This window comes from Accipiter gentilis, chromosome 28 (assembly GCF_929443795.1).
Source record: "Accipiter gentilis chromosome 28, bAccGen1.1, whole genome shotgun sequence".
Lineage (NCBI taxonomy): Eukaryota > Metazoa > Chordata > Aves > Accipitriformes > Accipitridae > Astur > Astur gentilis.
Window position 1 is genome coordinate 10,241,538 of NC_064907.1, and position 27,999 is coordinate 10,269,536.

The window sequence follows — 27,999 nt, forward strand, 5'->3', positions numbered from 1 at the left end:
ACTCCCTTCCCTCCTTTTTTTTTTTTTTGCTGTATGTCCTCTGTGAAACATATACAAGCATTCTCCTACTTCTTTTACTTCCTGATGTTAAGGAAAACATCAAGGCTGTCCTCCATCTGGGGACGCTGTAGTACACCTCAAAATGAACTACTTTTCTAGAAGTAAAGACTACTGTAACAAATATGTTTTTCTTCTAGGGAAATGTGGATTGAATTGAAGTGCTTCATCGGGGGGAAGGAGAAAGAGAGGCTGGGGGTGCAGAGCTCTTCATAGCAGACCGCACCAGTCAGTACTGGCCACAATAAAAAGACCTGAAGAAGAGTTAGGGTTCCTGCTCACCTTAGAATAGTAATAATTATTTTTAGGCTTACTATGTGCAAATGTCATATATTAGAATGTTATTTATCCACCATTGCCACCACAAACCATCCAATTTATTCCTGAACATACAAGGTTGAAGCACGGCTTTAATGACTTTCTGCTAGTTACACAGAGTTTATCCTCTAGGTCCACTTGAGGTTTTTCTGTGTTATGTATTCCTGGCTCTTGTTCTATTTCCAGACTGCACTTCCTCAGTTTTTAATAAATAAATAGAAAGTAAGTACAGTTGTATATATCCATCTCCCTGGCTTGGTATTCAACTTGCTCTTCTACATACCTTACCTAGGACTGATTGACAGAGATGATGTAACTTTAATTTTTCAAACTTGCATCTTTTCAGCCTGTTTTGTAGTTCACAATGCCCCAGCAGCCAGAGCAGATGCCCATCTCTACTGTTCTGAGACTGTCCCTATAGCCACTGAGAAGATATGATTTTCTTACTTAGAAGAATGAAATGTGTTTTGAGATTGTAACTAGGGTATAGATGACTTCTAGCCTCCAACCATCTTGCCACATTGAATAAGCTGTGATCATCCAAAGAGTAAATTGTGCTCTGAGCATACAGCAATAACTTGACAGTATTTAATCAGGTTGAAATTTTTCCCTTACAGGCTTTTATGTGCATGTAAGAATCACTACTGTCATGCATTGGAACAACCCATTCGTGTGTTTACAGTATATTCATCGTAATCGTGTTTCTAATGTAATACACAGTGTAAAAATAAAAATACTTAGAAAATAATTACGCCATTTCACTTCATGAAGTTTGCTCTTTTAAAATGAGCATAAAATGATTAAATTATACCTTCTAACAACTCTATTCAAAGCCAAAAAGACCATGGCTTAGAACAAGGTATTAATTAGAATTCTTCAAAGTTTAAATCATTAGCTTATACTTCTCCTTGAACTATGAAAAGCTTGTGGCAAAGCCAAGTTCTTCATTTATCTGTGCATAGGAACACTTCTAAAAACCAAAAGGTGAAGAAAAATTGCTAAGCGCTGTTTTTCAGAACATTTGTTTTAATAGTGGAATGTCCTAGAACGCTGTAGTTGACTGAAGTTATATAGGGCTTGGCCGGTCTGTGTCCAGCGCTGGATCTTGTTGGAGGGATCCTATGTAAGCCATGAAGCTGTTGTTCTGATGGCCCCAGTCGTAGTAGTCTGGAGAGAAACTTAAAAAGAAAACAGAAGTGTCAGTGACTGGCAGGTTCGTTCTGTAGACAGCTGGTTGGTGAATGTGGGCAAAATGCAATCGCAGAGAGGTAGTTCTCACCCTGAAGCGCAAAAATAAAATAAAACCCCAACCAGGGGTTCAAGCAGCTACTATTTTTCTGATCTGTCAATTATTTTGGCCCAAGTGTTCTCAACTCATTATCTGTTTCCTGATTCTTCTAGTTCAACAGAGACCCTCCCCTTTCTGATTCACTATTCCAGAAGGCGTTTGAAAATCCTAGAAGCGGTGCTTCTAATCCCTGCCAAGTCCTGTCACTGCAAGGGCCTCTCAGGGACAGCCTTAAACCTCCTGTGTCCATGTACAAGGGACAGGTACTTGGTTAGCATCTCCGGCACAGCGGCTTTTCTCCCACAAGCAGTGTGAGACAACATGCGTGGCTGGTTTGGCTTCCACTGGGAAGCGTGCCTGAATTACCAGTGCGGCTGGTTCCCTTGTGTCCCTGCCCAGAGGGGAGGGTGCCTCTAACTGTAGGCTGGATACCAGCCTGGCGTGCACCACCTCCAGCATCTGCAATGGGTTCAGTTACTATATGAAGAAACTAACGCGGGGGGGGACGACTGATAACTGAAGAGCAAATGTCCAACTTTACTGAAAGGTGGTTTGGGCTCAGAGACGGTGACTACGCAATCTTAGCTAAATGACTGACAAGAACTAGAGCTAGGTATGTTAGCAACTGTTAGCAAGTTAGTCTTCATTTTAAGATGAGTGATTACACTTATCTACTACTAGCCTAGTGTAGATACAGGAACAGCAAAGGAGTAAGACAAGACTGAGCCTCCTTTCAGGGCAGGATAGTGTCCCGGCTGTGTCTTTCCTTCTCTGAATTGGGTGCTATCATCCTTGCTGTGAACTGCTCTTTCCTGGAAGGGAATCCCTACCTAAAGCTCGCAGTTACACAGAGAAAACAGGCTTTTTGTCCCAGTTCCAGGTTGTGTGGGATTTCAGCAGTTGGGTGGATTCGCATAAGCTTTCAGCAAGCAGGAAAGCAAAAGCCCCCTTCATTTCAGGTAAACCCCAAGACATTTGGCCACGTTACAAGGCAACCGAAGTTGAGAGGCTTTTCGCTACCACCATTGCAAGCTGCTCCCTGCTCTGTCAAGCTTCTCCCTGCTCTCCCTGAAGGCAGGGAGACAGCTGGTTTTCTAGGTTGCCTTGCTCACACACTTAAAAACTAGTAAATGGCACTTCTTAGGCTACTCTTGGAAGAAACAGAGGGTGAAACATGCGACCCAAAGGTCTGACCTGAGTTTTTCAAAGTGTGGCATACTGTTACAATTCTGAAATTATATACCTGTTTTCATTCTTGTGTCTTTGTAGTCTCTATGGGGCTCTCGGATCCCTACAGTCACACAGTGCTGCCTTTCCACTTCAGCTTCCCCCTTGTCTTCCCCTCACCCCCTGGAATTTATGCAACAATTGGAGCTATACAATTTACATTACTCTTCCGCAGTGTATGAGAGTTCTTCCTCCTCCAGTTTCTTTTAGGGGAAGCAAGCAGTTCCTTCTTGTATCTTACCTGCCCTGTGCCCCCTGGGGTGCAATATTCCATGCTAGGTCATCATCACTGTCGTATCTGCGAGGGTTGTCAAAGAAGTAAGATCTGGGACTGAAGCCGTGGCTGGGGACCATTCCTGCATTGGCCTGAGGGAAGGGAAACCTCAGTCAGTGCTTGCGACAGATAGATAAACTGCTTGGTGCCTGACTTCTAGAAGGACTCACTGCAGACTCACCTCCTACCTTCCAAAATAAAATAGGCAATTTTACATTTGCTGTAGACAATAGAAATCTTTTTGCATTTTTCTGTTTTTCTCTACCAGCATAGTCATAGTCTAGTGATCTCAACGGCTTTTCCTTTTCCTTCCTTCTAGCTAACAGACATGACCCATTTCTGAAACCACCCTCCAGCATGCATTTAACCTGTCTGCTGAATTCCTGTCCATCCTGGACACTTTACACTTTTAGCCAGCTGACTTGAAGTGAGCAGTAGGGAAGTGGCTGAGGAGCTGAAGGACATGAAACACCTGAAGAGATTTGGTTTTACTTCCCACATTTGTAACCCTCCTGTCTGGTGCATTACCTCCCTTGCCTCAGGAACTGATCATGCTGATCAACCTTGGCACCGTTCTTAATGAAACCACAGCTGAAAAGCCCCTTAGGACCTCTCTGAGCAATTTCAGTATCTACCCTACAGTGCTGTGAAGGTCAAATCCCAAGGAAAGGTCCTTTGATAAAAGAGGGAAGGGGGTGTTCATGTAACTCCTTTATTTACAAAACATTTTGCTTTTATTTCTCTACGAATCAAAACAGAAAACATACAAGATTCAAAAGCTCTGTGTGATTCTGGAAACAGTGCAGAGGGACATCTAGGACCCAGCTGAGCCTCTTCCACTGATCCACTGGTTCCATCCCCAGGGAACAGGGTTCCCTGCACCTGTGGATAAACCAGGATGACATCTTCTCCTTGGCCTTAAGCAGGAGAGCACTTTAATCTCCCCCTGTGTTTTAGATGTTAAATAACTTTGACAAAGATGAACTAAAAATAGGTCCACCTCTGTCATCTCCCCATTTCCAACATTTGTCTGGCTGAAGATATGGCCTGGCAAAGGACCACACACTGCATGCAGTTACACTGTGTCAGCCCCAAAGCAGACAGACAGCTCGTTCCAGGCTATAATCGTCTGTGAAGTGGAGCTGTACGTTTCAACAGGGCTGAACACAGGCTGCCTCTACTTAAACTTTGTTTCTTAAGTCCTGAATGAAAGGTACAACCAAAGAACAGCTATTTCTTGGGATTGTTCTTTATTAAAAATAAAGAACATTTTGGATTTTTACTAAATCAGAGTTGTTGTTAAGGTTTTTTAACTAAAAGAGGGTTTGTTTTAATTCTAATCCCATGCTGTCTGGCCGAGTATTTTCAATCGCTGGACCATTTGATACTTAACTGCTCTGGCAGCCTACTGAACACATTAAAGTCCTGTGGCCCTTGGTCTCCCTCTTGTGGCATACTTGCACTGAAGTTCAGTTTTGCCTCGCTACAGTCTCTTCATCTTTTTTCTAACAATGTTGTTTCCAGTCTTCCTCTTACCGTGATATTGTTTAGCATAAATATTTGTCTTCTGTAGAAAAAATCCATACATGACCTATCCACTATGACAGATAATGTCTACCCTAAAAAAGGTACTCATAAAAGAAGTGATATCACTGATTGGCTCTTCTGAACTGTATCTTTATGAAGCTGGAGATTTAAGGCTTTCTGCAAATCACAATGCAAAAATATAATCTTATATGTGTTACTGAAGTGCTCTGTGACTTGTGAGAGCATACTGCCTGTCTGACTCTATTTGAGCTCTCGTTTGAGTAGGATTCCAAGTCTTCATGTGATCAGCTTTTTTAAAGGAGAGATACCACATCCCTTATTTTCGTTCTTTTGTGAATCTCTCCCACACTATCCAAACGTGACCACCAGGTCCAGCCTTACTAAACTTACTTCAGATAAAATGACATCTCTCTGTGATCACTTTTTAGAAGGGCAGCACCACTGGACTGTACTTTTAAAACATTTCTTCTCTTTGCAGTTATCCTGGCTAACTCCTAAGCAGGAGTGGGGCTGAGATTTTTTTTGTGATGGACACTGCGGTTCCTGGGGTTTCTTAGTGTGACGTCAGGTATTACTTCCTTGTTCAGCTTGGCTTTCTCATTGTCTCTGAAATCTGCATGTTAGAATAAAAACCATTCCCTTCTCTAAAAAGTGATTCTATTAATTGTTTCCCTTACTTGTGAATTTACCGTTCACATCCTTCTTGGGGAATATTAGCTTTGGTTTGGTTTGGCCTACAGAAACAGAGACATTACTTCGGTAATCCTAGTGCAGGGCTGATATTCCCCATGTGCCTGTCAACCAGCACATCCTCTGCTAACCCGGAGATATTGCCTACAGCTATAAAAAGATGCCTGCCCATCTATTAACTACCTAGATATTAAGGATGCTTATGGGGAATTATCCTTACAACTCACACCTTAATCTCTGCTCTGCTGAAATAGCAAACAAAAATGTCAGCAAGTGCTTATAGTGGTTATTGATCTTTGACATTGAAACAATTCAATGGGTACAGAGCTGAAGAATTCACTCTGTTATTTCATACATGCCATTGAACTGTTAGCACACAACTATTTTCACTGCTATGTGATGAAAGATCCCAAGTTTGGATAGCAAACTCATTTTCCATTGACTCCAGTAAAGTACTGTATTAACTCAAAGGGAAGATGTCCTTAAATTTAAGAAGGTTCCTGATTTTTAGGTAAACTGCCTGAGAAACACCTTGTCTTCCTTCTGGGTAAACATGATGCATTTCTTTCACAAGGAGTTAATATAAAAAGTAGGAAGTTTGGGTTGCTTTTATTCTGCCAAGGACATACTGAAAAAGAGAAGTCAAAATGTAAAGAAGCAAAAGCTCCTTCAGAAGCTGAGCCCTCCACACCTGGCTGGGCATTACACTAACAAAATCACTAACAAATTCCACTTACTAGATCTTTTGTAGGGTTTCGGACACGGAAGAAATACACCACCAAGGAAGTAGGCAAGAGCTCCCAGATGAAAAGGATCACTCCAAACACTATGTAACCTGCATCTCCCAGCTGACATTTCAGATCTGCCTGTTGAAAAGTCAAAGAGAAAAGTTTTAAAATAAAGATGGCAGGTGCAGGAGGCAATGTGTCTTCTTATGAAAACCTATATTTAAGTGGCTGAAGTGCTTGACAACGCGGCCAGGAATTCCATTCAGTAAGGCCAGATTAACCTGGCTAATCATTAAAGGCATAGTAAAAAAAAAATCAATAGGCTATCTCACTAGGTACATGACTTCCCTTTCTACCTTTCCTCCTCCCTCCTCCTCCTCCTGCTATCTTTCCTCCAGCAAAAGCAAAGTTTAATGCAAGGGTCTTCCTAGTCTAAGATCCTGGCAAGCAACTATTTGATCAAGTGATCAAATCCAGATAATGAGAAACCAGTTTTCCAGTCCTTTTCCAGCTGGGAATAACATGTAGAGGAACAACCAATGCCCAGGTCTTCCAACAGCATTGCTGGCAATCTGGCTTTTAAAAATTAAGGCTTGGATCCCTTCAAATTAGTGCACATTGTTAGCTTGAATAACCACGCTGTTACTCTAGCATTAGCTTTGAACTTCTCTCTAGATTTCCCCTCCACCATTCACCACAGTCACAGAGGGCAAATCCTGTCCTTTCATGTGTTTTGTACAGAAGAGAAAAGGGTAATGTTTCTGACAAGTGACCTGAGGCAGTACCACAGTACAAACGTTGGGCTGTATTTTTAAAAGTGACTTTTGATTCTGGTAGCAAATTGATTACCTGCTCCTCAGTTCCAGGCCCTTTACATACGGCTCAAATAATTTACCCCAAAACCCAGGCAACCCCAATGTAACAAGTCAGATCAGATGTTCAAAAATCAGTCATAGAGACCTCAGGCCTAAAGCATTCCAGTGAGCTTCCCTGTGAACAACCTCTGCCTCCACAGGGGAAAACGGGACCCAGTATTCTGGCCCTGAAGTTCCAGCCCCTGTTACTGCAGACTGTAGGAGTCAGCACAAGAAGTGCCCCCTGCAAGGGGTCAGCAGGAGCAGCAGCAACACTCCAGGCCCCAACAACAAGAGGGAAAATGTTTGATTCGGGAAATGAGTCACAAACCAGTGCCTTTCTGCCTAAACCTGTGTGTTCTAATTACATGGAGCAGCAACACCTAGCTGCACTCCTCTTCTCTGCACCGCAGCAGGGTTGATTAGTGGTCCCTTGACAGACCCTACACAACTAACTCATAATGAGGTCCTCTGGGTAATCCTACCCTACTGTTTACCTGCTTCTTATTTACAGTTTTATCTACTGCTCAACAGAAAATTGTTAATGGCTCCAGGTTTGCTCGGCCGCCCTGGCAATACAAAGCCCTTGCATGGCTGGAAACATTGCTTTTGGTCCATAGGTGCTTGCTGAGGGGGTGGGGAGTCATCAAGCGTCTGGGATTTTGAGGCCAAACAAAACATACTCATGGTCCAGACCCAGGCCTGCCATTTTGCCTAGCCCTGAGAGAACTGGAAAACTAGTGGGACCTAACTACATGCTTCAAAGCAGAGAAAAGAGCTGGATGCCCAAATTTCATAAAATTCAATGAAGAATCCCCTGCTATTTCCTTTAGTGTTTTTATCATTGTTAGTTTTCAATCGGAATTGTCCCTTGGAATTAAAGGTTGGGAAGAATCTTAGTCTTATGCTCAAACTACAGAAGTTGTCACACTAATGACAGAATTAAGGTAAATAACTGCATTTCAGTGGAATTAAGTACTGGTTTTCTGGTTCTCCAAGTACGATACATTCTTTCTAATGGACAAAACACCTGTCTTTTTTCATAAAAGGTGCTTTTTTTTTTTTTTTTTAACAATAAAATCAAGGTAAATAAAAGATTTTTTAAAAATTATTATTATTATTATTATTATTAGGCTAGTGGTTACATCTTTCTTTTAGCTGTTCCTTATGCTGAAATTACCAGAAATTTGTATTCCTGGAGCAAAACAATCTTAGTGCATTGAATAAAAGAAAAAAATAACGGGATTTTAATATATTAATTCCTCTTGTCATAGCTTTTAGGAAATCAGCCATCACATACAGAATGGGTGTTTCTCATTACCAAATATTTTCATACTTGCCTGATCTGATACGTTGTACCAATCATAATCAAAGGAATTTACTTTCTTGGTTTGGGAAAATGATAAGATGAACAAGTTGTAACAGGCTCGTGAGGTATAAAGTAGTATAACAGTCACTCCTATACTTGTCACCTGACAGACAGATGAGCCCTGGAAGAGATTTAAGCACATGTTATTATTCATAAGGGAAGCTGAGAAGAACATTGCTTTGCATGGACTTTGAGGGTTGTCATGCTACTCTGTCTAATGTGTCTGACTTTTTCTCTTTCCTTCTTTGTTCAGTATATCCTACACTATGTCTATTCCTGTATTTTATCAGTACAGTGGTTTCCAGGCAATGGTAGCAGTTCAAGCCCTTACCAAGATGGGCTGTGACTAATTCCTACAACTTATTGTACAAGTGCTATTTTCAGAGCAATGAAAACACATTAGAACTACACTTGGTATCAGATGGAGCAAGAGAATTCGGCCTTCAGCTGTGCATTAGGTACAGAGCATCCTGCATCAGATGCTGACTAGCTAGTATGATGCAACCTTGCATCTTTTTACAACTGCTTGCTCTGCACCTATTTCCTAAGTACAGAGATCATAACAGTCAGCAGTTAAACACAGCACAGACAGGAACAGAACATCCCGCCTTACCTAATGTCAACACAGAGAAGACAAAGTGGAAGCATGGCTTATGGCAGAGTGACCGTGGCAGGGCAGTCTGTTGGTGGGAGTTTGGGCACAAGGGGAGGAATGTGTGAAATCACAACAGTTCCTAAGCCCTAGAGAGAAAAAAAGGACAGAGCAGGGGAAAGAGCCTAATCCAGCACGAGGAATTAGTGGGACGCCTGAGCACTGTATCAGGTGGGGAGGGTCACTGTGGGCAGCTGAGACACCAGCACAGGAGCTGTAGCTGCAAGAAAGGAAGGAATCCAGGAGCCATGGCTACAGGGACCAGTGCGAGTCTGATCACAGAGGCAGGCAGATGTACAAAAGCAGGACTGCCTTTCAAGGAAGCTCAAAGCAAATTCCATGCACTTGGCTCTGGAACAGTGCTTTGCACAGCCGAGGGAGGAAAGATGGGTTAAAGCCCTGTGTGCTTTTAGAAGAGCAAGATACCTTGCAGTCATTTGCTTCACTAGCCCTGCCCTCTGCCCGTCCTGGCAGAGACCCAAGCCACGAGGATGGGCTCCTCTCATCTACGCAAGAGAGAGGGAGGCCAGAAGGGAAGCTGGTCCTCCCCTCACAGGACCTTTCATATCAACGCAGGAGACAGGAAGGTCTGCACCCCGTTCCCTCCACTCACACGCTCTGCTTCCAGGGTTGCAGCCAAGGAGCAGAGGTCCAAAGCACTGTGGCAGGTAGAGCACAGGCATAACAGAATAGCTAGTGAAGTATCAGGGAAAGTCACCAAGTCACCATGTCCTGAGCCCCTGGCCTTCAGGAGACTACCAGACTACTCCTGCTCACCCACGCTGGTGGCTATTGTCCCTGCGGCTCTGTCAACCCAGCTCCTTGGTCTGCACTCCCTGGTGAGTGTCAGTAAAGAGGAGCTCAGGGAGTAGTCACAAAAGCTTGCAGAAAACTAGCTTGCCTGTTTTCCCAGCAAAATAATATTGATTCAGGGAACGGTCAGACTCGGGAGTATTACAAAATCCCCAGTACAGTTAACCTCTCTGACTGAATTCCTGCTTACAACACGCTGGAACTACCACCATTCACCAGGCCATAACCTGCAGCCATGTCAGGAGTGAGCCAAGAACCTGCTGCTATACAGGAATTGAAGCCAGATACAGAGTAGGCAGTGGTGAAAGCTGTGGCGAGACCAGCAAGCAGGAAATGCCACAGAGAGGAAATGTTGCTAGGCTCTTCTCTGCTCTCCTTCAGTACTAGCAAGTCGGCGATGCTGTCATGGAAACCAAGGGGGAGAGAGCAGAGGGAGCTGCTGACTCGCACACACCATATCCCAGCTCAGTAGCATTTACAGACTGGGGATAGCGGAAGTGAAGAGCAGAATGGGGTCGGTATTTCCCTATATAGGTCTCCCCGCATAGCTGTCATTCTTTAATAGTTGATAGTTAAATATGCTAGCGATTTAACAAACGTCAATCCCAATACAAAAAAAGGGGGTAAAAGTGTCCTGGTTTTGCTGCCAGTCAAGTATACTTAGTGGCTTGATGAAGGGAGAGCACAGCAGTAAAAGTAAAGCCAGAAGAATGCTTTTCCAGTCACAGGCCCCTACGGAAAAGAGGGGGAGCCCCAAGCTTGTAGCATGTCCCACTGCCTGATGCTTCTGGCCAGCACAGAACTGGCCCAAGTCAGCACCTATGGGCAGGGCTGCGCACCGCCTTGGTGCTGCCGTAGCCTCGGTGCAGAGAAGCAGGCCGGTCCTCCACGCCAGGTCATGGAGGTGAATGCCTTTTCACCTGCGCACTTTCACTGGTGTGTGCTTCCTTCACAGAAGGTATGTGCCAGCAGATGGGAGATGCAAATAAAAGGCTGCCAGTACCGAAGCCTACCTACACGCACCGCAGAGCACGCATTATCTCCAACGTTACTTCTATCACATCACTATAGAGAGTGGGTTTTTCTTCTTTAGCTAGCTTTTTCAGCACAACAGTAGCAGATTAAACCAGGATGTTTTTTCACTGCCAGCTCCAGCCATCTGTATCCCTACGTATGTGCAGTCAAATCCTACTGAAAGCCCCCAGAGGAACTCCCATTTCAGGTCAGCAGAAAGGAGCAAAGCGCTTTTTAATTCTCATTTCCACATTCAAACTTTTGTCAGCTGAGTGTCCTGTCCCTTCCTGTCTACAATAATGTTAGAGTTTGTTTGGGTTTTGTGAAATAGCTTGAAGTGAAGAAGATCAGGTTTCCTATAGGAGGAGGAAACGGAACAAAGTAATCTACCAAAGCCTCCCTTAGGTTAACACTGCTTTGTTACAGAGATTTACGCTTCTGTGATTTGCAGCAGTAGAAAAACTTTTCTTACTAGTAAAAATAATCCATTGCCCATGCCCTTTGGTCAGCAAGTGACAGGCTTGAAAGAAACAAAACAAACTAAGCTGTGTTTTTAAATCTTCTATGCAGCCCTGAACTTTCCGTTGTTGTGCAGTATGGCCAGATTTGATTAAACAGGAAAAGCACTCCTTTCATCTGATTAAGTAAACAGAGAGAGGAATTTTATTATAAGATTTTCTAAACAGTAGCTGAAACTTACATTTTTGAAAGGTTTGTTGTGGTAAAGGTAATGTGCTATTGGTTAAACTAATAATTTACTTTAAGATTTAACTATCTACTGCAAATGCAAGAACCTTTGAAAGCCTTGTTTCATTATTTATAAATACAAAACACCTTCACTGATTTTATAATAAACACTGCAGGCTTACGTGATGCCACCCAGCACCTTGATCACTGAACGTGTCCAAAGCTGTAAACCTAACAATATTTCTTTAAAGAATATTTTGTAGAGAAATATGAGAGACTTTTAACCCTTCTCCCCACTTGGCTGAATTTATAATGCATTAAGTCTTTTAAAACACATTCTCATTATCTATAGGACAGTATGCAAATGTATAAAGAGAGATTCATATTCCTCTGCCTGGCTTATCTTCAGCATGCTGCTACCTTAAACATTTAACTTAATCAGTCTATAATTTGACAAGCTGAAGGATCCCAAAGTATAGACCACTTCTATGCAGCAGTACTGAAATGAGGTGGTCTTCAGATGAGGATCTAGAGAAAGCAGTATTCACTTGAAAAACAGCTGTGAGAAACTCCAGCCAATAAGTTCTGTAAACTCTGCCTCAAAAATACATATTGTGGGGTCACTGGTGTTAGCCAAAAGCACCCTTGCTACCACTTAGTATTTAAAGCATATATTGAGCAGGATGGCCAGCCAAGCACAAGCTGTGAAGGTCAAGGCCTCCAGCTCTCAGGGGATCTAAAGAACTGTGGCTTTGCCTCGCACTGCCCTTGTCTCTCAGAAGGTACTCGAAAAGAACTGAAAATGTACCTTACCTTGGACTCCAAGTAAATGTTGGCTAAAGACATCTTGGAAATCTTATACAGGCAGATGGAGAGTGAAACAGCGCACAGCACAAACAACGTGTCATTAATTGCCACCCGGACAGAGACAATGACTTTTCTCTCTGAATTCTGTGTCCTCACCAATACTGCACATGTTAAATTCACCAAGAGGAAGAGGAGACTTATGAAAAGAGAAGCCAGGTAGAGGGGCAACCTGGGAGAGTGAGGAGAAAACAGTTTTAACGACATTATTCAGCAAGTGTCAGTCATGAGATGGAAGTTGCACTCTGAGCAATGAAAGCTGCACGTGTTGGGCTGCCACAGCTGATAGAGTGACCAGCTGCCTGAGCCCAAATCAAAGTGCTCCAGATTGCTGGAGAGATTAACTCAGATCATTTCAAACCTGTTTTTACAGTTACACAACAAGCTGTAAGTAAAGAAACTAATATCAAGCAGCAAAACATAGAAGACTGTTTGCAGCAGAAATACAACAGCACAGTTCTTAAAAACTACTTAGAATACACGTGTACTTTCTTAGAGTGTGCACTTCATATACAGCACAAACCCTCTGACTACTCACTGACAGGAGAAACCTCACAAAAGACTTGAGTTGCCTGGAATGGACTGGTTTTGACCCTGCTTTTACTACACCACCACTGTCATGAGAAGCATCACTGACTGCTGTTGTTTGCCGTCAGATTTCATATTAAATTAGGGGGGTGTCCAACAGTAGGAAAAATCTCTGAGTTACTGGTTCCCCAGCATCTTTCTCTGTCCCTTTTCCTAAATAACTTGGTCATGGGCAACCTCTTGAAAGAAACATCAGGAAATGTAAATACGCATATTGATTCTGGGTTGGCATTTTGCCACCTATGGCAGGCAAAAGGTTCATTTGCACAACCACAGAAGCAGAGCTAGAACACAAATGTGACAGACAGAAGCCCAGGAGCTGGACTAGTTTTCTCCATGTGTTTTTTCCCACCTACCCAGCACTCATACCTGCAATCTAAGTATACCACATACTCAGGGAAAGCTGCTTCTAATTCCTCTTTACTCCTACACACAGCTGTGGAGCTTTTAAGTTTTAAAAAAAAAAAAAAAAGGTCATTTTTCCATTTCAGGTGTTTGCTTACTTCATTATCATTGCTGACCAAGGCAATTACTGATAAGGGTCATAATCTGCAGTCACTGAACAAGAGGTTTTGGCCAAGCTTTTCATGCTTGCTGGGGACTTTGAATTTGGCTGACAACAAACATCCAGACTGTCCCTGAGGAATCCAGTTCTGATTGTTTAAAAATACTTTACCCAATGGTGATCTTCTTTCACACATTCATATCCTTTTGGGATAGCATCAACACAGCTACAAAGCTGAAGCACAGCTGGCTTCTCTTCAGAGGGTAGGAAAGGAAGGGGTATACCTTTGAGACCTTTTAAATGTGTAACAGGGAGAACTGAAAGCCTTAAAGTCCCTGCCTGTGGATCAATGCCCTTCTTTCCAGCTATATCTGGCAGTGAGCGAGGATGCTGTCTTTTCCTTGCCAGTCATGGAAATTCCTTCTCAGGGGGAAGACTGTGCTCATTCTTAACCCTCCAGGGCAGGGCTCTGTTTTTAGGATAAGCAGCTAGAGGTAGTTCCTTTAAACCTCACAGCCTGATGCTAGAAGCACTGCAGTCCTGAAGCTCCTCTCTCACATGACTTCCTCTGGAGAATGCAGTTCCCAATTGTAGTGGTGGTACATTTACAGCTTTTATTAATATCTCAAAAGTGGTGGTCACATGTCTTCCTTTCCTTCTCCTCCCAAAGTCTATTTAATAGTCTCATCTCTGCTCCCCTACTGTAGTGCAGGTAAAATATTCTTGTGGGGTTCGGGCCTACAAGGAAAGGTATACTCTTACATGCTGCCTGCTTGCAGGACAGTAAGTACATGCTCTCTTTTTGCTCCTCTTAGTCAGAGGGACCTTCTGCTTCAGCATGGCCTGCATGCCCTTGATGCTGGCTTGCAACCAGCAAGGCTTAGAGGCTTCCAAGGCCAGGCTCCTCCTTGATGGAGTTTAGCAAAAAAAAAAAAAAAAAAAAAAAAAAAGGCAGCACTGTCATGCTCTCATGCCCACACACTCCCGTATGTGCCAGGGTGAGCTGTCATGGCCAGTCAGTTGTGCAGCTCTTCACATAATGATCTTCCATCCCCCTTATTAACATGATGTGGCTGGGGAAAAGGCTGCCTGTTTTCACAATAGAAGCATTGTTGCTGAACTTCTGAATAAGCACTGATGGAGATGCAGGCTGTGTCTCTCAGGGCAGTTTTAGGGTCTCTGCAGCTGCAGAAAGCATTCCTAACTCACTTAAAGGCAGAATGTATCCTTACATCTCATCTACAAGGGCACCTACTAGGCATGAATAAGCATATGGGGTTTTTTAGAAAATAGAAAAGCAGGGCAGGAGAGGTTCTTCCAGATTGCACCAGCGACTGTTCAAAAGCCTATTGTGCCTAATCCCCACTTTGGGTCTCGTCCCTTAAAGGAGCTGTGTGTAATCTGGCTTGGCCAGGGAAGGCATGTGCTAGGGTGTTCTGTTCTTTCTGTGTCAGGCTGGATGCACCCCTAAGTTTTTCTCTGAGCTTAAAATCAAACTTCAGATGAATGCAGTGAATTTTCCCTTGTTTAACAGGAAAATGTGTTTGAAACTACTGCATTTTGTACGTGGTTTCCTCAGAAACCATACAGTGGCTGAGGCTTATGTGTAACAAGGCATGCACACACAGCACAGCAAGCCTCATCCAAACCCAGTGACTGTGAGAAATCCCCAAGCCCAGGGAGACGTGCAGAAGGACTGTTTAAATATGAAGTTGGGCTGGCAGAGGCTTCGCCTTGAGCTCTTTTGCCACAGTGACTAACATCATGAAGGCTGTGCTGAGTAAAGTTTGCTTAAGATTCTGAATCTCTGATAGGATTTTATAAATTTTTTTTCATATCTGGAATGATTCTGATTTCTGAAACCTGTGCCAATACACAGACCACACTCCTACCTCTCCGTTGCCCTGTTGCTATTATCTCATGCAGAAATGCTAATAGCAGGCAATAAGGTCTGACACATATTAAAGAAAATGGAGGGGAAAAAAAATAAATCAAAAAGTGAACATTCAGCAATGAAGAAAAATAAAATTCAGTTAAGTGCAGACTCCAGCCCCTGTCTGTGGGCCATGCATCTTTCTACCATCCATCATCCATCTCTCCATCAGGATTTCAGCAACCTGATCTAATGAAAGACATCCTTGCCCATGAGACGGGGGTTGGACTAGATGATCTTTAAAGGTCCCTTCCAACCCAAACCACTCTGTCATTCTATGTCTTTGAGTAGCCTGTTACAATTAAGATTCAGGAGCTCAGCTGTGGGTGTGCACATATTACACCACTTCAATTGCCCTGTATAAGATAGGAAATTAGGTCAGCTTTATTTATATGGCTCTTACGCAGGCTAACCACATTTGTGCTAAGAGATCTAGATATTAAAACAAAATACTACTGAAGTCATTTACCAACAGGGCTGAATAAGAGAGAAAAGGCTAGACCAGATCCAAGACTGATCTGTGTTAGAAGTGCAGTAGGCAAGAGTCATGGTGGATATGGAGCTGTTGAGGGAAGGGTAGTCTGTACATGAGTAATTCCAGTGACAATACAAAAGTGTTTAGGAATGGAAACGCCCCAAGAGCTACATGCAGGGTGCTGATGTAGTCACTTCACAGCCATTGACTAAATATCACAAGCTCCCTTCGCTTGCAGAAAGACATTTTCAAGCAGTTTTCAGCAATAAAGCCTTCCCATAAACATCAGTAACAGATGAGGTTCAAAGCTTCTACCTCTCACCTTTAAAGCCAGCCAGGAACATGTTCATAGACCTGCAGACCTGCCCTTTACCACCCTGACCTGCAGCCCAGGCTTTGTGCAAAGCCATGCTCTATTCTTCTTGCCTATGTGTACCATCAGAGGCAGGCACACTTGCATTGGGGGCTGGCTGGGGACCTGGCTGGTGTGTGCTGTGCTTGTCTACCAGCCCATACTTCTGGATTTCCTTCCCACAAAAACCAGAGTGCAAAGGGAGGCGAATGTATTTGTATGCCATGGTGTTTACCAGGGACCATCCAGCTCCTGCCCCTTCTAGTTTGGGATGTGGCTAAGGTATGCACACAGACACACTAACTTGAAAGCATTCCTGAGGCCACCAAAATAGATGCAGCCTCTCTGTTTCCATCCTGACAATTTCTGCATCAGCTGAGGTTCAGCATGGAGTCCACATCCCTCAGTCAGCCATCATACCCTGCGTGTCCCATACCCTCATCAGCCCAAGCACAGCCCACCCCAAGACTGCTCTCACTGTACTGCCATTCTACCAAACATGGTTTCTGAAGCACTTGCTCCAGATGATCTCCTCTCCAGCTATATCGAAACCCAATTGGATAACAAACTTTCCAGGGCAAGGACAATCATAGAATCATAGAATCATTTAGGTTGGAAAAGACCTTCAAGATCATCGAGTCCAACCATCAACCATGCCCACTAAACCATGTTCTGGAGTAACCCGTCTACGTGCTTTTTGAATACCTCCAGGGATGGTGACTCAACCACTTCCCTGGGCAGCCTACTCCAATGTCTGACAACCCTCTCAGTAAAGAAATTTTTCCTAATATCTGACCTAAATCTCCCTTGCTGCAACTTGAGGCCACTTCCTCTCGTCCTATCTCCAGCCACCTGACAGAAGAGACCAGCACCCACCTCACTACAACCCCCCCTTCAAGTAGTTGTAGAGAGCTATAAGGTCTCCCCTCAGCCTCCTTTTCTCCAGGCTAAACAGCCCCAGCTCCCTTAGCCGCTCCTCATAAGACTTGTGCTCCAGGCCCCTCACCAACTTGGTTGCCCTTCTCTGGACATGCTCCAGCACCTCAATGTCTTTCCTGCAGTGAGGGGCCCAAAACTGAACACAGGACTCAAGGTGAGGCCTCACCAGTGCCGAGTACAGGGAAACAATCACCTCCCTGCTCCTGCTGGCCACACGATTTCTGATACAGGCTAGGATGCCGTTGGCCTTCTTGGCCACCTGGACACACTGCTGGCTCATGTTCAGCCAGCTATTGACCAACACCCCCAGGTCCTTTTCTGCCAGGCAGCTTTCCAGCCACTCTTCCCCAAGCCTGTAGCACTGCATGGGGTTGCTGTGACCGAAGTGGAGGACCTGGCACTTGGCCTTGTTGAATCTCATACAATTGGCCTTGGCCCATTGATCTAGTCTGTCCAGATCTCTTTGTAGAGCCTCCCTACCCTCAAGCAGATCAACCCTGCCTCCCAACTTGGTGTTGTCTGCAAACTTGCTGAGGGTGCACTCAGTCCCCTAATCCAAATCATTGATAAAGGTATTAAACAGAACGGGGCCCAACACCGAGCCCCGGGGAACACCACTTGTGACCCGCCACCAACTGGATTTCACCCCATTCACCACAACCCTCTGGGCTCGTCCAGCCAGCCAGTTTTTCACCCAGTGAAGAGAATGTTAATATTTGACCTGTTGATACAGTACTATGTTCTCCTAACAGTCAGTAAGTAACAGGTCAGATTTCAGTTTCAAATTACTCTGTTTTCCTATCCTGAATTCAGACTGTAAATTCTTTCTTTAGAATGGAGACAACCTCTCTCTCCCCCATCTAAACAACATTGCACAACTGATGCTTTTAGGCATTGCCACAATAAACATTAATTATTGAGCTCTTCCTCAGCTTTCTGGACATTACTGCCCTTTGGGGAGCTTTCAAGTAGTCCCTGACAATTCCTCCTGCTCAACAAGATCCTAAACAAATCTCTCCACCTAAATGCAAAGCAACCATAACCTCAACATGTCATGGGAGGTTATTGGTGAGCTCCCAAACACATCACCAAGTTGAATCCATTCTCTCTAGCTCCTTCCCTTCACAACTCTTCTTTCATCTTCCCAAAACTTTTGAGTTTTTATTACCACTGACCTCACTGATTAATACATACCCAGTCCCATTCATTCCTGTCAAAATAAATACATCACTTTGCTACCTCTATCAAAGCACTAGATCTGAATTCAGCTAGCAATACAAATGTTCGGAACTTGCAAACAAATCACCAGGGTGAGTGTTTTCTGCTTGTATTTGAAATATTTGCCTTTGAAATATGGGAATGTCTAAAAATGGTGCTTGTGTTGGGAAATGACACAGACTTCTAAATGTCATAGGAAGAAGCTGGCCTCAGAACCATCATCATAAAACACTGGTATATAAATATGAATAGCTGAGATATGAGCATCACAAGTTATAAAAGATGTAGTGTTTCTCAAAGAGCATGACAACTCTTCTTTACCACATTAAACATTTGCATAGTTCTTACCTGTATTTCAGTAGCTCTGGGGAATACTTTGACTTCGCTTTGAAAATCACCTGCAAAACAGAAGAGTATTGCATCAAACATAGGATACATGTAAGTAGAGAAAGGCACTGTGATCCACAGGAATCCTGTCTCACAGGTCACGAGAAATGTAATGATAGGTTTCATTACATAACAGATTTGCATTTATTGCTTATCCATGGCAGGCAAGCTCTAAGCAAAGTATTAAAACCACCCAGCAGGCGATCATGATGTACTTCTATACAAATTGCCTACACCATTATTTTCACTTACTCTGGCTCAGGAATAAGGTCCTTTATACCAGTATTCACAAGAGGACCAATGCCAATATAATCATAGAGGCAAGTAATTATTAGGCTCTTACATGACCTAACAGTACATGCCTCTCACATAGACCAGCTCATACCACCATATTGGGTCAGATGCTCTCTTCCCATGAAGAGCCCATCATAGTACCCTGGCCTCAGATTGGATATATATGTTTGTATCCATGTTACACTGCCAAAAGGATGCCATCAAGAACCAAACTCAAAGTTTTACTCTGAGGAATATTTGGCTTCTGCTGACTGTCTGTTCACTCTACAACAATATGTATTTTTACAGAGATATAGCTCAGGCCCAGTAGTTACCTTGCTGTAATGGAAATGACAAAATACTGACATGTTTTCTGCAATGTAGCTAGGTAATATTAATCACAGGTGTTTAACCACCATCAGAAATTATATAAAAATACATTAGCATATTTTATATCTTATTTATTAAAAAAATTAAAGGGAAGAATTACTGCTTTTTCATAAGCTAACATGGTTTCCAAACACACTCAGTTTACAAATGTTCATTTAAACCAACACAGAAGCACACTGATTGCTATTTTTACAAAAAAAACCCCCATGCTGTATGACTTATTTTGGGTTGTTTCCTAATTGTTTTCTCCTCAAGTTATCCAGCCTTATCCATTTTACTTGGTTTTGCATGCTCTTTAGTATAGCTTGCATAATATTTGCTATGATTATCATGCTTTCCCAAGGAAACAGGACTTACATGAGCACTATGTATGTGTAGGCCTATGTCTGCCTGTCAACCTGTTTATCCATCCCCACACTAATCCTAAAATAGTCCTATCAGAGGACTGATGGAAAAATAATTGAAGCATCAAAGAGATGATCCTTTATCACCCTCCTAAAAATTAGTGACGCAACAGAAGTAAGAAACTCTATAAATGCATCTGATATGTGACCTCTGTGAGAAGAACCCTGCATAATAATCCTACACATCACCCAGTGTCAGAGAGCCAGCATAGCAAAGTATCACAAGAAATGTTTAGTTATGGAAACAGCTCAAAGTCAAGCATGAGACATAGATCTGGAGAAAATCAGGCTTCACTTGTTCCAGCACTCCTGGAACAACTTGTCATTTAACTCCTATTCACCATAAACAGCTGCCTTGACATGGAAATTATTTTTGTGACGCATCAGCCTGCTTAGCACTAGCTGAACCAGCAGAGAACACTGAGCTTTTCAGCAGGCCCTAGAAAAATAATAGCTGAGAACAAAATTGAAAATGTTGGGGAAAAAAACCTCTAAAAATATTCTGCAACCATTGATACTGCTTTCAAATAGTTAACATCTCGGCAGTATCCCTTACACAAGATATTTGTGATTCATCCAAAGATTGTCCAAATTCCTGGATCATGAATTCTCACAGGAGTTCAGGAAGAAGTTTTATGGTAATTTATTTACTTGCTACTGAACGGAGAGGTACAAGATGCTTGTGAATGTTCTGTGTTTCCGTGGTGCACAAAGAGGGGCTGTCAGTTTTTAGAGAAGAGATGGGCTTCAAAATACCTCCTGTACACTTTTTGAACTAGACTTGTTACTTTGCTTATTCTGAAAGACACTGTGGGCCAGCGGGAAGGAACAGACTCCTGACCTCAATGAAACTAAACAAGTAAAACTTGTCTCAAGGGCCATTCCACAATCCTCACCTGTTCTGAGTAGCTCTTACTCACACATATTGTACCGTTAATTTTGACAGCTTTCAGTCGCACTGAACAGAAACATGCAGAGTCTGTGCAAAGAACTACAAAAGACAAGCAATTTGCAGTGGGCAATAAGCTGTGCCAGGTCTACAAAACCTAGAAAATTCACAAGTTCCTGCATACCATCTCCTGTGGTTCCCCAGAAAGGATCCACTCACCGCTATAATGTCACAGAGCACTCCTGTCACATAAACCAGTCCAAGGCTGTCCTACCTAGCAAAAGCTCCATGGGTAAGTTAGCTAAAGCCAAACATGACGTTCCTGCTGCAGATCCAACAGGATCCAGATGCGAGATCACCAAAACAGCTGTTATTGCGATTCCACATTTGGTGGGCCTCTCCCAGCCGATAAATGCTTCTGAATTTTATCAGAGCAAAATGGCCATTAAGAAAGAAAATGAACATTGCATAAAAAATGGATGCTACATAGAATGAAAGCTACACTATAAGGCATAGACACTCTTACAAATTCACTGCTAATACAGAAATACAGGCAGCCAAGTTCTGCCATCTTTGCTTAAACACCAATGGGGCCTTAGTTCATGAGTAGCCTTGCTGGAAGCAATGTGATTGTCACAGAATAAAGGGCTGTTCAGTGGGAGTAAGGATGTCAGAAGCTGATCTCAATATACCTTATATGCGTGGGTGCAGCTTTTGCTTTTAACAGTCATTTAGCTGAAGAGACTGGTTGCTCAATGGCCCCTCCCCGCAACAGTGTTGAGAAAGCTTCCAGTCAATATCTGAGTCATCTAAGCAAGTCTTCCAGCAAACCAGAGCAAACCAGGCTATTCCTAAGAATAGACTAAACAGCAAGCAGAAGGCAGACTTTTTAAAAAAGACCTTTCAGAGAGCCCCAAGATGAACAGCAACACAGAAAACTCAGTGAAACTCCTTGCTAATTTTCTAATGTCTAAAGGGTTACTTTTTCTTCTTAAAAGTATTTCCCCTTTTGCTTGTTCTTTAAATGAGAAATATCCTGTTTTGACTCCTTGTTTTTGCTGAAGGACTGGAAACCTCAAATGAGATTCTCACACTCCCTCCTCCACTCCCCTGAGGTATATGTCTGGCATATAAAACTGAAGCAGTACAAAAGGAGTCCAAAAAGCCCTTCATACAGCCAAGGAAAATTTCTGTTGCAGGAATTGATGTAAACAGCTGGCCTTAAAGACATTTTACCAGGGCCCAGCAGAGAAGCAGTGAGGATGGCACGGGAATCCATCAGAGCTCGGCTGCAGAGAGCTCTGCAGGGCTGCTGGGCAGCAGAGAAGGCAGAGTTAGGCTGCTGTAGCTTAAGGGGATTCCAACTACAGTTAATGAAAGTTAAATCAGGAGCCACTCTGACCCTACAAGTATCAATGAAACAGGTGTTAAAGCCAAGTCACATATTCCCAGAGCAAAAGAAAAAGAAAATCTCACTGGAGCAACTTTCAGTCCATGCTCTGATTTAGCTGAACTGATGTGTAATGGATGGCACAAACCTCCAGTGTACCTCTACTACTACCTGATCAATTCACTTTTACAGGAGCCACAGCCCAGCTTACCAAAAAGCCTCAGGTATGTGTTAAGTGCTTGCATATGTCTCAAGCTGGCCCTCTGTACAGGAATGAAGTTCAGCTTTATTTACCAGTTCTCATTTCAAAATCTTTATAAGGAGCAGTGCGTATACTTTTCCTTCCCAGTTCCTTTCACTACAGCCCCTCTCTTCCTCTGTCACACTCCACGCAAACTTCTCTTTGCACCCTGAAAATATGCCACAACCTCATGCAAGCCCAGAGCCCCTCACCATCAGCACATATACCTTTCCTCTTCTGTGTATCTTCCAGTCCCAGGTCTACCTTCCTCTTTCTCTCTTTCTGCCATGTTCATACTTTCAGTTGGATCAGTTCCCCCAAAATATGCAAGTTTTCCCTCTACTCTCTAAACTCTACATGGTTTGTAAGGCCTACAGACATGGCCAACATGACTCGCTATCATACTCAGACTTGTGTAAATTGGTAAAAATAGTCTTTAAAGGACAGGGACCATTGCGGGCCTGGCAGCCACAGTAAACTTGCATATGTAGCTTTCTTGTCAAATTATTTTCTAAGTTAAATGACCCTATTCTTCATGTCAGATGCTGACAGCCAGCCAGTCTGCAGTTGCAATTTGTCTCATATAGATCCAATACTGAGGGCAATGATTTATGCCAAACATATTTGCTGATGCTTTACCATCCATAGTTAGAGTCCTGTGTAGTTCTACATACATCTAAAGCACGCTTTAAATTAATAATAAGCTTTATAATACATGGTGTATTCATTTCTACTAAAAAATAAATATTTGTCCTAAATAAACAGCCCTCTTTGTTCTCTCACTGGTGGTATTACTTTTGAAATGCTATCCCCAGTAATTAGAGGCTGAAAAGTTCTCTTCATTTTCCTCCCAGAGATAAGGGAGACCCCAGCTCCACTGAGATACATGTAACTTCTCTGAAAGACTGGTGCTGGTTTTACCCCGCCCTGCCAGGCACTTCCAGCATGGCCAGCTCACCTCTAAACTGTCTTACTCTGTACAATTTCTCTTCATTTGAAAGTCCCTGATTTTATCAGCCCTGCCTGGGAGGCAGGGTAAACTTCTCAGTCTGGATGCCAGAGAAAAGGGAAGATGGTTAGGGAGGGGGAAGGAGAGGTAAATCTGTCTACCAGCCCTTCTCCACCCATAGAGCCTCACAGTTCTTTAGCTCAGCACCACGTTCCCTAGGTCCTGCAGGAGTTCCCAACCTGATGATTAAACCTACAGCCCACCAAATTGTTTCCTGTGCCTGGCCACAGGGGAGGCCTGGGATTTCCAGCATCCCCTATGGCTCACGGTCTTTGGCCCTGACCTTGTTCTTTGAGTCTGTAACCCTCCATCCTAGCCTGCCTCCTGCTTAATTTCTATCCTGTTCCCCAGGGAAATGGGAAGTCTAAACAAACAGGACAAAGTGAAGCAAGCCCTTCTCTGCCCACCCCTCACACACACCAAAAAAGGCAACTTCTTATCTTATTTTGCAGAGCCTCTTTACGCTTTTGCCCACAGCACTAACTGTAAAGCCTGAGAACTCATCTCAGTCTCCCCTTGTCAGGGACAGGGAAGATTTGGCTAGGCAGGACATAAATAAAAGAGTGCCCAAGACCTGGGATCCTCACTGTCTGGAGCCATTTAAAGTGGAAAATATGTTACCTGCTGATTTGCAGTCTTTGCTTTATCATGCAGCAAAATAAACCCGTGGGAGCTGCAGGTGTGAGGCAAACTGTCTGTGGGCTTTTTGGTCTTTGTAGGTGGAAATGCACGCTTCAGCTCCCTATCTGATGGATGAGGATCAAGGATCTGCTCTGGCTTGGTACAATGCAGTTATTTGCCAGTGTTGCACTATTGTTTTACAGAAGTGCTACTGGATCTCATCTTCATTTGAGATTTATTTTAATGATTTCTAAGTAGACAGAGGCTTATCCTGAGAGTGTAGGTCACATTTTTTTCTTTAGAAGAGAATTAATACAGATACAGGATTAATAAATTCTAATAAGTTGTTTTCATTAAAAATCACATGTATTTTCTCCAGTTTGGGATTTCTGAGAGAAGCTAATATTATATAAGCCTTATCTGCAGCACCCTTTCTATTCTGCCCTAAGTAGGGCATCAAGACCGTAGCAAAGGACCCGAACTTGACTCTTATTCCAAATATCCCTTGTTCTGAGTCAAAATTATTTTGATTTTAACTTCCCTTTCACCCACAGGTCACCTGCTTTAGCAACCTGCGCCAACACAGTACAGCTCCTTCTGCTGTATCTGCTGATGGTGATGCTCAAGTCTGGGAACAACCTCTGCTTTGCCAACATCATCATGGCTTATTTGTCTTGCTACACATAAAATACAGTAGAAATTTGCGTCCCCATTGCTTTGGGATACCTATTAAAAAGTGAATAGTTGTGGGTAACTTTCTGTCAAGTTCAAAGGTGCTTATTATTCTGAAAAATGCCCTCAGGCACTTGCCAAATTAGGTTTTTTGTCTTCTCACATCTATGTCTAAAAGTTTTCCTAGCAGTGCCACATTTAGAAATGGTAGGTGCTGTACAGCAGATAATAAACACCTGCAAATTCCAGACACCCATAAGGTCTCTTCCAGTCCTCTGTCCCTATACTATATATAGATCACTTTTTCCCCTCTAACTAAGCACCAGTTAAATAGCATGGTTTTCATGCAATGAGAGACTGCTGCAGACCCTTCTTGCCTGCCTTCTAGAGAAAAAAAGGATTACAAGTTGTTTCTGAACAGGTCTGTGAAGTTATAAGCCATTACTGAAAACAAAATTCTCTCTCCCCACCCCTTTCACACTAGTTCTTGCTTGCCTACTGTGGAAAGCTAGATGCACATTAAATATACAGTCTCAAGAAGATGCTGAATTTCAAGCCAAACCACCTTTTAATGGTTAGAAGTAAAGAATTAATAACAGTGAATTAAAAATATGTGCACTTATTCTGTGTCTTACGTTATATTCATACAATGGCTGTGCTTGTATTTCTTAAGGCTTTGTTTTGGCTGGGGAGATAAATTTGACATGAGATTTCACTGGGAGCAACCAGCTCGAAAGCAAACAATACTAATAACATGCCTGTCTACAGTGGCCCACAATCTTTAAAGATTATGACACACATCACAAACTCTGAAAGTCCCTTGCAAATATTGTTTCAAAAGCCTCACAACACCCTTCAGGACAGGTAACTATTACAATCCTTCACAGAGGGGCTCAGAGGAAGATCATGAGGACTCATGATGACAGAGCAGAAATTGTCTCAAAGGCAGAACCAATAGCCTTAGCATTTTTTCTGTTTCCAACCACTGAATTGTATTTCCTGAATGATATCAGACAGCAATGCCAAAAATAAGTTAAAAGGACACATGTGTGCATTCTGTATGCTCTCTTCCTAGATCTTCCTTAGATTAAAGGAATCAGTTACCCGCAACACTAATCTCCCTAGTGCTGGCACTCTAATGCACAGAGTGCAGGCTGCTGTGCCCCCTCTGTGCTCACACCAGCCTCAGCTTCTCTTGGCAAAGAGCCGGGATGCTGCATTCTGCCTCCAGACTTCCACGGCAGCCCTACGTGTATGTCTAAGGGAAGAATCATACCTAGGGCTATGACTTAGTTGCAGCTGCTGTGATGGGCATGGACTGTGCAGTGATGGACGTTTGCCCCTGGGGAACTGCACCATTATCAAATGACTCTCGCAATAGCTATGGGATAAAGCATAGGTCACCATATGCCTGAGATGGATCTGAGTAGCATGTAGATGAAAGGTTCCTGTAATCCCTTAATATATCTCAAGTCCCAGGGTGTGGAGCGGGGTGAGTTAGCAGGTGTTTCAGACACTGAATCCAGAAAAGTAAACCTAAGCACAAAACTGTGTATGTGGTTCTAAGTATTTAATACCCTCTACAACTCAAGTGATCCTCTTACAGCTGTCATGCTTACCACTGCCGCTTTTTCAGCTCTGGGATGGCAGCTCTCACAAGCATCTTGATCTCTCCAGCCAGGCTGTTCAGAATTGACAGGCCTGTAACCACTACAGAGCACTGTTAACACCGTAGGCACTACAGGGGCACCCAGAACCAGGCACCAAGCTGGTTCCAAGTGGGGCACACAGCAACACCCAAAGCATCCTGAGCACCGCTGGGGGTGCTCCAGGCCTGGCTGGTGCTCTCCTGGCCAACCACTCCTGCACTGGGAAAGCAGACTTTGACAAGGGTCATCTGAGTGTAGGCTTGGCTTCCTGCTCCAGGCATGGTAGTGGGATTGAGGAGACAGAGAATCCAGTCCCTGCCCTCCCGCAAGCTTCCTGTGAGATCCTAGGCAAACCCAGCAGCCTTTCTTTGCCTCAGCATGCCAATATCCAATCCTGCAGCCCAGTGCCAAGATACCCAAGCTCACCATAAATACTTCCAAGCAAGTCTAACTGCAGCAACCTGGAGCGCTGTTGAGCCTAACTCATCTGGCTTCTTAGCTGTCTGTAGCACAGATACATGCTTGAGACAGCTTTCTGAAATGGAGATACTATTTCCTTTACCCCACTGTACATCTAATTTACCTTTACATCACAGTGTGCTTGAAATAGAGGGTGTATTTCTGTACAGCACTTAGTGGTGTCCGGAGTCACTGCTATTTTTAATACAGATTATAAGAATTGGGTCCACATAGGACCCGACCAACAGTTTTGATTGTGATACACAGAATAGAAATCTCACTCAGAAACATGTCAGCCAACTTATGAAAAACTGGGGGGGTGTTTGCCAGCAAAATTAGAAATTACAATTCTGACTGCACACACACACAGATCAAGTCTGCTAAGCCAGGAGGTTTATGAAGTCTAATAACAACAACAACAAAAATAATAAAGAATAATAATAGAACGGCATTTTGGGTGTCCAGCTTTCAAGCTCTTCTATACATTTTTCCCCAACCTTTAAATTAAATGACACCCATTTAATAGACAGTAGATATATTATTTGCCATTATTTGCCAGGCTCCAGTTTCATTGTAACACTGATCACTTGCATATAGATCAAAAGTTAAAATTCGCAACTAAATAACTGAAATTTGCTTTTTGCATTGCCAAGGTACATTTGTTATTTACATTTTTTCTCATGATTCTCACAAAATAATGCTGTACCATTGTCAGATTTAATCAATCAAATATCTGTTGCTTACCTGTGTGAAGTAAAGATTCATCAGGGTCAGGGTAAAAAACTGGAGGCAGACTGGGAAGCAATAGAGAAGCCAGAAGATGAAGGGGCTGAGAGAATTTGCTGTGACAAAGTCTTTGAAGTAAAATGAAAAGAGCACAGTCCTAAGAGAGGCCCAAAACAAGCACAGAAACAGAAAGACAGTTTGGTAACTGAACCTCTTGTGCCTGTAGTGAAGGACCAGCCAGAGCTGGACATAGATGAACACAAAAAGCAGTGAATAAAAAACAGTATATACAATGGTCAGGCCCAACTTCACATACGGAGGGACAGCTGGCGTCAGGGTCGGCGGAAGGGTGTCATTTTTCAGTGGGTCCCACTCAGAGGCCTCCATTTGATATCAGGAATCGTCAGAATTATTTATTAAGTTTGGCTGCCGCTGTTGCCTCCTCCTCCTTCTCCTTTCATCTTCCTACAGCATAGGAATCAAGAAAATGAAAGAA

At 43.2% G+C, this 27,999-nt stretch overlaps 2 protein-coding genes across 2 annotated transcripts in view; both read right to left on the bottom strand.

The window, feature by feature from the left end:
- Window positions 1-27,999, bottom strand: part of GGPS1 (geranylgeranyl diphosphate synthase 1) — a 407,079-nt gene that overhangs the window by 51,626 nt on the left and 327,454 nt on the right. The window lies entirely within an intron of this gene.
- Window positions 1,382-27,997, bottom strand: GPR137B (G protein-coupled receptor 137B). Its single transcript, XM_049831547.1, has 7 exons — window positions 27,522-27,997; window positions 18,742-18,791; window positions 12,333-12,555; window positions 8,321-8,474; window positions 6,140-6,264; window positions 3,132-3,256; window positions 1,382-1,553 (listed from the first exon to the last, which is right to left on the bottom strand). Exons 1-7 carry the CDS (start codon window positions 27,888-27,890, stop codon window positions 1,442-1,444), a joined length of 1,158 nt encoding a protein of 385 aa, XP_049687504.1. The 5' UTR covers window positions 27,891-27,997; the 3' UTR covers window positions 1,382-1,441.

What these genes read in the sequence shown, in the direction of transcription:
- GPR137B (XM_049831547.1), bottom strand. Translation starts at nt 27,890, where the DNA reads ATGGAGGCCTCTGAGTGGGACCCACTGAAAAATGACACCCTTCCGCCG. An exon ending in ACATTTACTTGGAGTCCAAG is followed by an intron (nt 8,475 to 12,332) that starts GTAAGGTACATT and finishes AATCTCTTCCAG; the next exon opens with GGCTCATCTGTCTGTCAGGT. An exon ending in GAAACCCTACAAAAGATCTA is followed by an intron (nt 3,257 to 6,139) that starts GTAAGTGGAATT and finishes CCCTTCCCTCAG; the next exon opens with GCCAATGCAGGAATGGTCCC.